Below are 15,051 nucleotides of genomic sequence, written 5' to 3'. Positions count from 1 at the left end.
TTATTATAATAACATTTCCCTATAGGTTCTGATAGGTTTGTAATGACGTAATGTATATCCGAAGCCCCGGTGTGGGCAACAAATGATGCTAGAATATGGGCGCGTACAAGTCGCGGCCAACCCAAGTTTGTGCAGGTACGTTGTCCCAAGAACTGAGAAATGAAAAACACCATTTTGTTGTACCTTAATTTCCTGCTTTCAGCAGATTACATTCTATCAGGCTCAAATTTTGAAAACTCTGTCAAAAAATTAGTTTTTGCTGTCATGTAGTATACTGAGCCAAATAACTGTATTTCTTCAGATGAATTTAAACGGAAGCTGGTCGACAGTTACCAGTTTGTGTGTAAGAAGCTCGACGGAGAATGTTCCCCGGCCCAGCTTGACAGTGTTTGGAAGAGTTGCTTGGAAAAGTAAGTTACATTTTTGATAACAGCTCACATTTTGCACTGTATAACGTGTGCGGTATCAAAACTCAAATCATAATTTACCAAGATCCTAAAAATTCTTTTAACTCCTCCTAGCCTGTTTTATAAAATATTTCTAAGAATATTGTTCAGAGACGACGTGATTGAGTTTTTAGCCTCCAAAGACATCGACGTGAACGCTAACCTGGAAACTGGGACCACACCTCTACATATTCTCAGTGCTCACGGTACGCCTCACTTCTCTGTCACCCTTTTCAGTTTAAATGATAATATATTACTTGAAAGTGAAACTGACTTGATTTCCGGCTTTTATAAAAAGAATTCAAAACTTGCTATATACGTTTAGTTTCATTAAAGGAATTAAGGGGATAGAGCGGATGTTATATATGTTAAAGTATTCTGTAGCGAAGTAGTTGAACCACCAGAACGTTGGGGGAGCAATTTCGAAACCAACTCTTTGAGTGTTGACAGAGGATATTGGGCATATTTCAGTTATGACGAAGCATGAAATTTACATATTGACATTGTGGTCCCATAATTGTACTAAATGTATACTCATAATTTCTCTACGCGATTAAAGTGGTGGTCCTAAACACTAAATACTGAACCACAATTTTACTCTACTCTGGCTGCTTATATTGATGGCCATACCTACTATCATGTTGTATATTGTGTAACGAACTAAATAACTAAGAAACGTGTTACGTTATGTACGCAGCTGTCACCACCGTGTACCCTGACAGAGCCCGTGTTAAAGTTGACCGAGTGTAAGATCTTCTGATCACGTGATTTTATTGGTTCTGATCACGTGACATTTCTTCTGATCACGTGGTGTTTTTGGTTCTGGTCACGTGACAGATCTTCTGATCACGTGTGATATTACATTGTCTGGTGTCTGCGTCTAGAAGGCTTACCTTCCGTCTTTTTATGTCGACTGCGGGAGATATTTGCGCTGTGTGGGAGATATTTGACCGTCTCCGACAGCTTTTTGTCGGTAGTAATTGGGTAAAATGGAGAGATAAAAATGGGATATGTCGTAATCTAGACATCCCTTAAAAGCAGTAATTCTTAAAACCGTGCTGCCTCATGCTGGGTGGTTTTGTACCCATCAAAATGCTCATATGGACTCACGAGACTCAGGTTATTCTCTATTTTGCTGCCCAATATTCTATACATACGATTATAAAGGACAGGTCCGATAGGCTATACTTTACGAACTTTACGAAACAATGCTAATTGGCAATTCGGAAAATATTATATTTAAAAAAAAATGTAAAGATATATGGAATTGGAGGATCCATGTTGACTTGTAACCGTAATGATAAAACGTAATAATATGCTCAAATATTTGCCGTACAAATAATAACGTCACACAATATTGTAAGTTGTTATGTGTATTGTGTAACAACTCCCACTACCCCCACCCCCGCCCCCACCCCCGCGCCGCCCCCCGGCCCCCCCCCCCAGTCTGATGATACAACTCCCCAGGTACGGGACAACAAGTAGGGGCGCTCTTGGAGGCAGGATCTATCCTCAACACTTACTCCAGGCACGAGTTCACTGCTCTCCACTTCGCTACTTATTCCGTGAGTTTATTGTAAAGATCTGGACACATTTCTGTACACTTATTTGCGAATTTCTCTATTAACTTTAATGATGAAGTACCTAACTTTAATGATGAAGTACCTAAACGGTTATTTTACCTCAATTCAAGGCCACTCCTTGATAATACTAATACATAGACCTTGTTATATAAATTAGAAAAAATTTGTAAATATTAGAAAAGATATAGTGCCAAATAAAACTTTACTATGAACTCCTAGAATAAGTTCAATAAATTGCAGTAGTGATCGGTATCATTATACAACACTAGAACCCATCCATCAGTAGGTGCCTCTAATCTGGGTGTTATCATACAATATATCCTGATGTGTGGCTCCATCAGTAGGTGTCTCTAATCTGGGTGTTATCATACAATATATCCTGATGTGTGGCTCCATCAGTAGGTGCCTCTAATCTGGGTGTTATCATACAATATATCCTGATGTGTGGCTCCATCAGTAGGTGGCAGGTGCCTCTAATCTGGGTGTTATCATACAATATATCCTGATGTGTGGCTCCATCAGTAGGTGCCTCTAATCTGGGTGTTATCATACAATATATCCTGATGTGTGGCTCCATCAGTAGGTGCCTCTAATCTGGGTGTTATCATACAATATATCCTGATGTGTGGCTCCATCAGTAGGTGCCTCTAATCTGGGTGTTATCATACAATATATCCTGATGTGTGGCTCCATCAGTAGGTGCCTCTAATCTGGGTGTTATCATACAATATATCCTGATGTGTGGCTCCATCAGTAGGTGCCTCTAATCTGGGTGTTATCATACAATATATCCTGATGTGTGGCTCCATCAGTAGGTGCCTCTAATCTGGGTGTTATCATACAATATATCCTGATGTGTGGCTCCATCAGTAGGTGGCAGGTGCCTCTAATCTGGGTGTTATCATACAATATATCCTGATGTGTGGCTCCATCAGTAGGTGCCTCTAATCTGGGTGTTATCATACAATATATCCTGATGTGTGGCTCCATCAGTAGGTGCCTCTAATCTGGGTGTTATCATACAATATATCCTGATGTGTGGCTCCATCAGTAGGTGCCTCTAATCTGGGTGTTATCATACAATATATCCTGATGTGTGGCTCCATCAGTAGGTGCCTCTAATCTGGGTGTTATCATACAATATATCCTGATGTGTGGCTACATCAGTAGGTGCCTCTAATCTGGGTGTTATCATACAATATATCCTGATGTGTGGCTCCATCAGTAGGTGCCTCTAATCTGGGTGTTATCATACAATATATCCTGATGTGTGGCGGCCCTTTCGTATGGCAGGTCTCCTCTCTGATGGTTAACACGGCTTACTATTTGTGTAATCCCATTACATGTGGTGAACAATTGACAAGGCCTTCCTCTCTCTGCTTTCGATGAGCTGTGCGTTCCATTATATTTATAGATGCAGTCCACTTTCTACTTCCACAGTCCTTTGTGACCGAGTACAGTAGATATAATGAACTATCGGCCCCCTTCTTCTATGGCCTATGCGTATTAGGGGTCGTCCTCTTTTGCTTTGAGTCTAGACTCAAGAGTGCCCTTCAATCCAATTCAATGCGCTGGACTAATTTTCTGAGCTGCCTACATAACAAGATATTATAGCAGCTAGTCTACAAAATAATATATTAAGAGCTGTAAAGCGCGGGATACACGTAGCTCTAGCACGGTTTCATACACACTTAAACTAAATATAGCCTGGCACCTACTGAACATCTTTACTAAGGTTTTAGTGAAGTTCATTTCAATTTGACGGGTTGTTTAAAGGCTCTGACTGAGCAACGCCCTTGGCTTAAGTATGTGATAGGGCGAATAGTTGGCCTCTAAAATTTCAAGCTTTAAATAGTGTAATGCTATTGCAACTTAGAGCTTTCAGCGGCCAGCTTTTTTTGGTCGCGATATAGTCTAAATATATTTTAACCAACTGTGAGGTGTTCCTACCCTGTCACCTTGTCACCTTGTCACCTTGTCACCTTGTCACCTTCCCTCCCCCCTCTAACCAGAACATTCTCCCCAGGATAAGGTAGATAATGTGGAGGTGTTGTCCAGCAAAGGAGCTGACGTATCTGCTCAGGGAACCCTGGGTGTAACACCCCTACACCTCGCTGCTCTCCTCGGTCTGCATGAGGTATGTTGTCCTCTGGAGAAGCTTCTAGAATAATGTTTTAGAGCTGTACTACAAGTTAAAACCTATTCTAGATGAGAGAGAACCGCTGTAAATATAGCTGTAGTTTCTCGTGATGTCTAGAACAAGTCTTGGTTTTTTTCCTCTCTTTTAAAAAAAGGAAAAAAGTCCTGGTTTACAGCACTTACCTAAAATATATCTGCTGAGTTGTTGGTTCTGACTTTGGAAGGAACAAGAAACAGAAACTGTACAACTTTTCTGTTGGTTAAGACCGATTGCAGATGGCACGAGAGACTGCAGCTGTAAAATACGTCTGTTGTCACTTGTCTCTTGTGATGTCTGGAACGAGAGTTTTAGTTTAAATCCATATAATTGGAGACGTTTTTAGTCTAGAGTTTAGACTCATTTAAGAGACAGAAACTGTGAAAAAGGCTGTAGCGTCTGGAACTGTCTACTGTCTATAGCTAGAAATAAAATGCCACGTTCTTGTCCATTGCCTACACAATGCAGGTACTGAAACAGTGAACTTAATTGAGTGGGTACTTATGTTAATATAGTGCTGCCTAAATAAAGCTGAAGAGGTGTGACGTAGGTGGCACACTGGTCCACTGTATTGGTACACTGGTCCACTGTATTGGTACACTGGTCCACTGTATTGGCACACTGGTCCACTGTATTGGTACACTGGTCCACTGTATTGGTACTAGGTAGCTAGTTAGGTGATGTTCAGTATAGACACAATTTACACTTTCTGGAATTGGGTGCGGTTAGCACTGTGGAATTGCGTGCGGTTAGCACTGTGGAATTGCGTGCGGTTAGCACAGTGGAATTGGGTGCGGTTAGCACAGTGGACCAGCAAGAGAGCCTGTGTAACTTCCTTTACTGAGAAGAAAATATAACTGAACTCTGTATCATTATCTCTTTTAATCATTTAAATCTCTTAATAATATTAATAATATTAATATTTAAGTACATTTCTGGGATGTTTCGATTAAACATTGCTAAGTATATAAGTTTTATCTTGTTATTAAACATCAATTTATTATTAAATCATATTATTATAACCATAATTATTTTATGCATAACAATGAAGATTTTACGTTAAGTGTTAAACAGATAAGATTGTTGAGTAGACATAATTTACACCCTAGGAAATAGGGTGTGATTAGTGAAGTGCAACCCTGGCCTGCCTAACTCTACCATCCCTCCCAACAGCCTAGAACATCTAACTTAATAACTATTACACATGCAGCTATTATGCAGAACAATTGTAAGTCAGACACGTCTTCCTGGCCCGCCCCATGACACTTTACTTCAAAGTAATACTATAGACTATTGGGGAGACTGTTTATAAAGTTACCACAGGGAAGAAATGGTTGTCTCGTCACCTTTATCCGGTGACACACTATAATCTGTATCACCCAACTGACTTTACACTGTCTAAAAAGTACATTTTAACTGTAATATTTACTATCCACACTTACCGCTCCCCCATGCCGTAGGTCTGTATAACATGTCGTACAAATTGTTTGCAAATTGAAACAAACAATACCCCGCGCTCCATCACAATTGGGCATTCAAAATGGACCTGGTATCTCACCAGATATTAGATACCGCTCAAGATCGAGTAATTGCCACTTTGGAGTAGCTGGCTAGTAACCAGTTTGTGGTTGGTATTTAAAATACAGTTTCACTGTTCAGCGGTCGTAGGGTTGGTTTTCACCGGCTATTCACCGGCTATTCACCGGCTCTTCACCGGCTCTCAACCGGCTCTCAACCGGCGCAGTTCTTCACCGGTACCCGGTATTTGACCCAGTTCACCAACGTCAAGAAGGCCGCGATGCGTATCTCGTATCATCTAAAGCCCATCTGTTATGGTGATTTCACGTATTGTACAAATACAAATGTGATCTCATCCACTCGCGATGTTACCCTGTATGGATTCAGAACTGAGGTGCCAGTGGAGATACATTCTACACAATACTCTGTATTTTAAAGTTATTTTTATAGTTGGAATGATTTAATGTGAGCTGCAAAACGTATTGTTGCGGTATTGATTATTATCTGATATAGCATGATATAATGCATCACGATATAATAATCTCGTGTCGGACAGATCTTTGTTCTAACGTGGTATAACTAAACTCAGTTTTATGATTATCAGTTAAATTATACCCTGCTCTAGCAGACTCACTGACTAGAACAGTATGGTTTCACTGACTACCGACCTGGTCTTTAATCTGAACGCATCACCAAAGGCCCATGGGCGACTTGAGGCGACTAATATCGACCGGTCGATATTAGTCGATATTTGGGCTGACCCCACGCCTCAAATCTCAATATTCAATAACACCTTAATTCTAGAATCATCAGATAACGCGGCCGCCAACTATTCTAACATCACCATTCTAAATATTCAATAACACCTTAATTCTAGAATCATCAGATAACGCGGCCGCCAACTATTCTAACATCACCTTCTATTATCTATCTCCTCACTTGTTCTTGTGGTATTCAATATGTTGGGCTCACAGAACAGCGCCTTAATGAACGCATGAATGGACACCGTGCTTCGGTTAAAGCCGGCAAATCCTCCTTTGTCCATGACCACTTTAATACTCCCGGTCATAATTTTCATGACGCCTCCATTCAAATTATTGATTTTATTGACCCTTCCTCTACTGAAGACCCTCGTCTGGCCTTAGCTGACAGGGAACTTCTTTGGATTAATCTCCTGAGCACTGCTCACCCTCTAGGTCTCAATGACAACATAAAAGGTTCTGGTAATATTTCTAAAAGCAACTTTAACGATATTTATTTTAAAAGTAAAATAAAAAGATATAAAAGAGGACATGGCAGAAAAAAGAAAAACAAAAGCCATGAAGATAGAATATACAAAAGGACTCTCACTTTAAGAGAGATTGACAATAAATATGAAAGTTTAAAAAGAAAAATGTCTGAAAGCAAATACAGCTTTTATAAAGATATAAGTAGCCTTCAAAAAGGCGAGCTCAAGCAACTTAGCTCTCATTCCCTCTGCAAATCTGGAGCCATTTTCCTTGTTATACAATCTTTTGCTGGCCAAGACAGCACTTCTTCTCCTAATATCACCTCTGTTAATAGCGAGTTTATCACTTTTCACTATTGTTCTAAAATATTTGATAAACTCCGAATAGAATCAGTCATTCGTGACTCTAGGATCTTGACTCTTCTCCCTCCAAACCTTACGCCTTTCCTTCCCTTAAAAGTTTACTATAAGTACGATATTCCTGTCGGGCGTAAGCTTTTTAATTATAATAGATTCCTTAAATCACTTGATAATACTACTATTTCCTCCATCCTGGAAGGTGATTGCCCCTGTTCCAGTAACCCTTATTGCTATCAGCCTCGAGGCCACATCATCACCGGTGACCTTGCTTTCATTGAGCACGAGGATTTAAGAGGCATCATGAGTTACGGTACCAAATTTAGGGAACCTGTGTCTGTTCCTCCTGAGCAAATCTTGGAGAGCCTCAACGAGTGTTCAGCCAACTTCGCCACCCGTATGGCTAGGAAACATGGACTTTCATGTTTGGAATTCCAGGATTGGAAAGATGAGGTCTCCCGGATATTCACCAATCGCCTTAACTTCCTCTCCTCCTCCCCTAATAACTTCACTCCCTACAATTCCATTCTACAAAGGGATGATGTTAAATCTTATCTCGACAGTCTTTCGTCTTCTTTTATTATTTGCTCCGTAGATAAAGCTTCGAATAATTATGTTTTTGTCTGCAAGAAGTTTTATCTTTTAACCCTTCTCAACGAACTTGGCTACGATCTCACTTCTCTAGAGTGTCGTGGCAATTCTACTTATCATCCGGTTAACTCTGTAGAGGATGATATTATTCAGGAACATGTGAACTTCATTAAAGATAACTTTAATATTCGTGTTTCTGAGGACAACCTTTGTCTACCGAGAATCTTTTGGATTCCTAAACTTCACAAGAATCCTTATAAGTCTAGATTTATAGCTGGGGCCAGTAAATGTACCACTAAGCAGATATCAGTTGTAGTCAACAAAGCTTTAAAAGTTTTAAAAGAATACTTTTCCAAATACTGCAACTCTATCTACAACAATACTGGAATTAACTGCGACTGGAGCATTAACAGCTCTAAACAGTTCCTGGAAAGGCTGCCTAGACTAGAGATTTTTAATATGCAGGTATACGACTTTACCACTCTGTATACCAATCTAGACCTTCAGGTTGTACAGTCACTGCTTTTCGAGCTAATAGATCTCCTCTTTAGTAATACGAATAAATTTATTTGTGTTTCTCTGTATAAGAACAACAATTTTTTCTCTAAAAAGGAATATAACGGATACTTATGTTTTTCTGCTGATAAACTCAAAACAGCTATTACATTTATTCTGTTTAACACTTTTGTTTGTTTTGGGGATCAGATTTTAAGACAAACGAAAGGCATTCCCATGGGAGGGAATTCTAGTAGCCAGTTCGCTGATCTTTCGCTAGGGAAGTGTGAATTCAACTACATGACACGCCTAATCAAAGAAAAGAAGTTCGGTCTCGCTAAGCTCCTCTCAAGAAACTGCAGATATGTCGACGACCTCAACACCATGAACTATTTGCATTTCTCTAACCTAATCAGGTCCATTTATCCACCTGACCTGCTTATGGAGAGGAGTGGTGACGACAATAAGTCCGTAAACTATCTCGACATCAACATCTCGATGAATAACTCCGGACACGTCGCCACCAAGCTTTACAACAAACTTGATGACTTCAACTTTCCTGTGGTCATGTACACCTTTCCTAACAGTAATATTTCCTCTTCTGTTGGTTATAATGTTTTTTACGGTCAGGTCCTTCGTTACTCTTCCATTATCTCTGACCTTGATTCTTTTCTGTGTTCTACCAACACCCTTTATAGGACACTTCTTTCAAGATGTTATAATGACAGACTCCTGAAGAGTAAATTCAGAAAGCTTCTGAAAGACCGACCTAGTATTCTGTACAAATACAGTATACTTGATGTCAGCGACATCCTTGACATCACATTTAACGTGAACAGGTGATCACTGACGAGTGATTGCTAGGGGGTCTTGGCACATTAAACCGGTACAGGTATTAAACCCCCGAAACCGGTGTGCCAAGTCATCTGCTGATGATGTTCACATTACATTATTTCCTCTCTCCTTTATTCCTTCCGTCTTTTCTTAAACTTACAGTTCAGTTACTTTATTTCACCAGGTCTACCTAAGGATCAATTATTCTTTGGTGGGGTTTCACTTCTGGTATTGGCTTCATTCCCGTTCCTTTTCCTTATTCTTTATACTTATTTTTATATAGTTTAATGAGATCACCAGATATTACCTACTAACTATTCTAACATTTAACATCCCCAGATAGCAGCTATACTAGTCTCTCGGGGAGCTAAGCTAGATTTCCAGGACGAAGTAAAGTTCACCCCTCTCCACTTAGCTTGCTTTTACAATAATGATGAGGTACGAGAAGCAGGGTTTATACTTTACATAGTAATTAGTAATTAGATAGTAATTAGTAATTAGCTTTTACAATAATGATGAGGTACGAGAAGCAGGGTTTATACTTTAATATATTCAGATTGTTAAATTATCATTATTATGGTGTTTGTTGGTTATCTACTCATGAACCACATTCAATGTGAGTTGTGACACGTGGTAACTGCACGTGCTAACTGCTAAGTGTATATTGAAAATGTGTTGTGGGTGAGTGTATTAACAAATCATCTCTCTTACTAACCTTAATAATTATTAATTACATTTACTCTATCGTTGGCTGCTCATGAATAAACAAAATATAGTTCCACTACCATGTCATTATTCCTCCATCTCTACTCCTGCTCTAGCTCCTTTGTCACCCCTCACTTCTTACCCCTCACTTCTTACCCCTCACTTCTTACCCCTCACTTCTGGATAGAACTGTCCTAAAAAGTGCGAGCTAACTGCTCCGTACAAATAATATCTTAAATATCTCCCAAATTAATATCTCAAATTATCCAGCCCCTACTTATAGATGTCTCCTACTGGAGAGAAGGTATTCTCCTAAATGCCACAGTGCCATGATAACAGCCGGTTCGCTCTCCGGCCAGCTTATCTTTAATTGGGAGATGTAACAGGGATCACGTGACATATTAATTACTCCGTGTCTAAAAGAGACCCAGGCCACAATACTGGCTTACTGGTCCTCAATATTAGCCGCCCCCGGCTATGAAAGTTAATGATCCCTTAACAATGGGCAAATGACATCTTGTACTTCCCCAAGTAGAATGTACCCCCGGTTTCTAGCTCCCTCTCTCTCTCTCCCTCACAAGTACTCTATATATTGTATGAGAAATATCACTCTGTGGGTTGAGGGTACCGGCATGGTAAAGGCAATGGTATCTATGCATGGTCTATGATATGGCCTCTACACATTTCCCGGCCATGATACGTCTTTTGAGTAGCCTGATTCCGATCCGACTAATTCCTGCGAGGAATGTTACCGAAAATAAAACACCAAAATCAAGATTTTCTTCATTAGTCTAAATCTGTTACGAGTAAGATGGTAGCCGCCTTGGCTTTGGGAGGTGAACTGGGTGCCCCAAAACAAACAAAACGACCACTTACTCAAACAAATTCAAATTATAATCACATCTTGATAAGAACAGTATCACTACACACTGTATCACAATTGGTCATTCTATAACTTCTAGCTCATACTCCAATCCATCTAATTATATAGTAATTATACAGTTATTAGTAATTAGTAATTATATAATAATTAGTAATTATACAGTAATTAGATAGTAATTAGTAATTATATAGTAATTAGTAATTAGATAGTAATTAGTAATCAGATAGTAATTAGTAATTAGTAATCAGATAGTAATTAGTAATTAGTAATTAGATAGTAATTAGTAATCAGATAGTAATTGCTACTATGTCCAGGTGGTTGGTGAACTTCTGAGAGGAGGAGCGAACGTGAACATGTCTGGTATTGTTGGAGATAGGCCCTTACATCTGGCGTGCTCCAGGGGTCATGTTAATATCGTTAAGAGACTGCTCTCAACTAAAGACTGCGATGGTGGATACTTAATTAATTAATTAGTTATTAATTAGTTGTTAATTGTTCATTTATTTTCTTCACAAAGATCCTTGATTTCGTTGTTAATGCAAGAATTTTTTCCCGATCCATGACTCGTGCCGAAGGCACAAAAGAGTCAAGGACAAGGGTTAGCGATCGAGGTTTTTTTTGTATATGGTAGCTTTGCGACCGAGCGTGCGTGCGTACGTGCCTGCGAGCACTGTTATCGCCCACGTGACTACCTGCGCAAAGTTATTTTGCGTGATAATCTGAATTATATAATTGTTGGCGCGCGGCGCTGAACCAACCAAGTACATTATTAATTTCATCATGTACGTATCCCACTAGGCACTAATTGATAGCATATTATTATTATTTTGAGTTAGTATTACTATTACTATTTTGCGCAGATCCGTGTCAGGTTGCATAAACAATAAACATATGGTTACATAGAAGTATACACGATTTTCAAATTCAATATAGAATTATATTAACTGGGCGGCGCTCGGCAGTCGGCATATCACTTCGCCATATTTGCATGTTTATATAAACAGTAAAGACTGGGCCGTCCCCAGGTTGTATGGAATATGATAATTTCGCCATCACGGATCGGGAAATTGAGCGGCCAACCACAAAAGAAAAGCGGCCGCATTTCTTGTTTGTTTTAGATTCGCTTAAATGAATGAGACGTACATGTATTGTTCCGTTAAAACCACGCGCAGGTTTTTATTTCGTCAATCTGTTCATTCTTAACCCCAGATCCTGGACAATATCTGTTCACAATGACTCACTGTATCACTTACCATTATGTTAAACGTTACAATGTTACATTTCAACTCATGTGATAACTCTCAAGCCATTGAAGATACAACAGCAGCGTATGAATAGAATTACAGCCTAACAATAATTCAACACTATGCTATGATATAATATAATAGTCACTAGTTCATGACATTCCTTATAGCCATGATTATGTCTTTAGCTCTCCCACTGCAATCTCACAATATATTAATATGGAAATAATATGTATTTTCAGATAGCTCTCCTACAAATGTAACGTTAATGAGGAACATGTAAACGTAACAGTTTCAGCTCCTGCATAAGGCCGGATATAGTAATGGGGTGTAATGGAATTGAGAGACTGGCAACCTTCTTCCTCTCATGCTGTGAATTATATTGCTATGTTTTTGATACTAACAGCTGTATCGTCGTGAAGTTGGAAGTTGGAATGGAACAGGTCGCTTGTAAAAACACCCGACTAGGACTGAGTTTTACCTCGTAATATGTATTATGTATTATGTATACTATCAACTATGAGAGTATGAGGTTGTGTTAGAGATTGTACCTAATACTATGAGAGTATGAGGTTATGTTAGAGATTGTGCCTAATGGAGAGTATTAGGTTATGTTAGAGATTGTGCCTAATGGAGAGTATTAGGTTATGTTAGAGATTGTGCCTAATGGAGAGTATTAGGTTATGTTAGAGATTGTGCCTAATGGAGGCTTTAGATCGGGTGTAATGGAATGAAACTGAGAGTTTCTCAAGCTCTTACTCAAGCTGTGTACAAAGCTGTGGAGACAAACATGATATATTGTCATTGAGTTTTGAATCTTTTGGCCCAAGAAAAGTCATCAAAAGTAACATGCCTAAATTGTAAAATAGTGGTAAACTTTATTAATTAGTAAACTTTTTTTCGTGGAAATAGTGCTCTGAGTTAGTCTAATTAATGTTATGTTTCATTAGTTTAATTTTGAATACATTTAAGTTAACTTAATGATTGTTTGGGCATAATCAAGGATGAATTATGGATATTAAATTGACTGTGCAAATATGCAGATTTCTCGAACTAGCTAATATGGAAACGTGATTCCTCTAGATAAACTAGTATTCCTCTTTTGTCAATCTACTACATTACAGTAGACTACCGGTATTTACTTTTAATATCTCGAGCTGTCAATGGTTCTATGTTTTTTTCATCAGAAACTTTGTATCAATTTTAAAATGATGATAGAATCTGTAAGATTAAATTTGCCCCATGAGCTATCCAGTTGTAATCACACTTACAGTCTGTATCACCATTAAAACATAACACTCTGATTTTTTAACTTTAAAAGTAGTTCAAACATTGACACTCAGAAACTCATACAATTCCAATAGTTCACCATATAATCCAAGGGCCAGGCTAACCTAGCCTAGTTATCATTGCACAAGCGCCTCTTTGCTGTCTGTTCTTTAAATTTCATCCCATCTTCCGGGGAGATTTGAATATATGGGAGTCCACTGAACATTACACAATACAGCTCGCTCCAGTGAGTTACTACTCACATGTTTGATTCATGGCCCTGAGAGCTCCTCAGTGGAATTTCCTGTCTCATCACATTTAATTGCCCTTAATTACACTTTTAAATTACGGTGAATATTGACAGTCTAGGAAGAGAGAGGAGGCGAAGTATTCTCACGGTAGCTAATATGGCTGTGGAGGTGCGGGGAAATGACAGGGTTCACAATTTATTGTTCACTTGTTTTACAAACCTAGAGCACGTGATACCTCGTCACGTGGTACCATTTTCACCCTATTCTCATCTCACCGGTTCAAGGTGCTAATGTGAGGAGGGGGTGTCTAGATCTTGAGTGAGTTACTGAGCACGTGCTGGGTTACTCAGCACGTGCTCTTTGTTCAAGTGTTTAGTACACTAGCTATATATGCACGTGCAGCAATCGCTTTATCCACTGGAATATAAAGTGGGACCAGAATTAACTGAGAAGTTAGTACCTGGATGGAGTGGATAGCGGAACTGATTATATGACAGGTTAGCAACGCTAACATCGTAGTACTAGAATAGTAGAATATCTCATACCTCATATCTGTAATAGTAGTAGAATATCTCATACCTCATATCTGTAATAATGCTAACACCTGTTCATCACGATTCACGATCTGTTTCTCTTTTTTGTTCGTACCTATAATATGATAGACATCATAAACATCATTTGATTACTCAGTAATATATTATCAAGATTTTACAGACGACTGAAATAGTAAAGAACAGATGGTGACTCCGTATATATTAGCATATTTGCAGTAACTATCTGCTGAATGTTGAAATACATTTCATTGTAGCAGAATCTCTCAAAAGGACACCAATTATTTTGGCCTACAACCAGGATATGTAAATTAAATGAAGACGTCTCTTTTAAACGGCATTCAAATTAAATCCGTCTTTTATTGTCTTCCGTCTTTGTCTAGATGTTAAAATCAAATCGTTACATTGCGTATTGATCAGCTGAACAATTATCTTCAAAATAACTCAGTATGGCTCATTACAATGACGACGTTGATTGCGATTTATCCATAAAACCATTTCCCGGTTGAAAATACTACACTCAAGAGTAATCAAGAACAAAATCGCCCAATCATTAAAAAGTTGAGTTCCGTAAATGGATATCTAGATAAATAAAAGTCATGGTATTTGGTTACGCTGACTTAACACCGCCACGCCGTCAAATTAACAAAATCACCACTAATCAGTCTACTGTTAATTAATTAGTAACCAGTCTACTGTTAATTGCCAGAGACTGCTACCAGAGTTCTTCCTAAAACCCTTATTTTCAACTGACTGGAACCTGACTGCAGCTCATGCTGCCGCGACCAATGTCTTACTATTGATCAACTATATTGGTCTATACTAATACACCCTGTAGTATCTGTCATTTCTGACATTTTATTGAGACTTTCCAAATTGTTCTAATCAAACCGGAATGCGGATTTGGGTGTTAACATTCC

The 15,051-nt window shown here is 38.8% G+C and overlaps 2 protein-coding genes and 1 long non-coding RNA gene across 3 annotated transcripts in view; 2 read left to right on the top strand and 1 right to left on the bottom strand.

Annotated features, from left to right (window-relative positions):
• The window catches only part of LOC134820871 (uncharacterized), a 1,079,557-nt gene that overhangs the window by 581,585 nt on the left and 482,921 nt on the right, over positions 1 to 15,051 (bottom strand). The gene's annotated exons all lie outside the window — the stretch shown is intronic.
• Positions 1 to 15,051, top strand: part of LOC134820887 (uncharacterized) — a 507,687-nt gene that overhangs the window by 411,061 nt on the left and 81,575 nt on the right. The gene's annotated exons all lie outside the window — the stretch shown is intronic.
• Positions 1 to 15,051, top strand: part of LOC134820687 (serine/threonine-protein kinase TNNI3K-like) — an 88,695-nt gene that overhangs the window by 41,531 nt on the left and 32,113 nt on the right. The window contains exons 2-8 of the mRNA XM_063831215.1: positions 26 to 135; positions 302 to 410; positions 558 to 652; positions 1,914 to 2,011; positions 4,056 to 4,166; positions 9,568 to 9,666; positions 11,131 to 11,266. Coding sequence (XP_063687285.1) covers positions 96 to 135; positions 302 to 410; positions 558 to 652; positions 1,914 to 2,011; positions 4,056 to 4,166; positions 9,568 to 9,666; positions 11,131 to 11,266 — 688 coding nt within the window. The 5' untranslated portion in view covers positions 26 to 95. The remainder of the gene's footprint in view (positions 1 to 25; positions 136 to 301; positions 411 to 557; positions 653 to 1,913; positions 2,012 to 4,055; positions 4,167 to 9,567; positions 9,667 to 11,130; positions 11,267 to 15,051) is intronic.

Source organism: Bolinopsis microptera, chromosome 9 (genome assembly GCF_026151205.1).
Source record: "Bolinopsis microptera isolate Bmic1 chromosome 9, MBARI_Bmic_1.0, whole genome shotgun sequence".
Classification (NCBI taxonomy): domain Eukaryota; kingdom Metazoa; phylum Ctenophora; class Tentaculata; order Lobata; family Bolinopsidae; genus Bolinopsis; species Bolinopsis microptera.
This window is presented reverse-complemented; position numbering and strand designations above follow the sequence as displayed.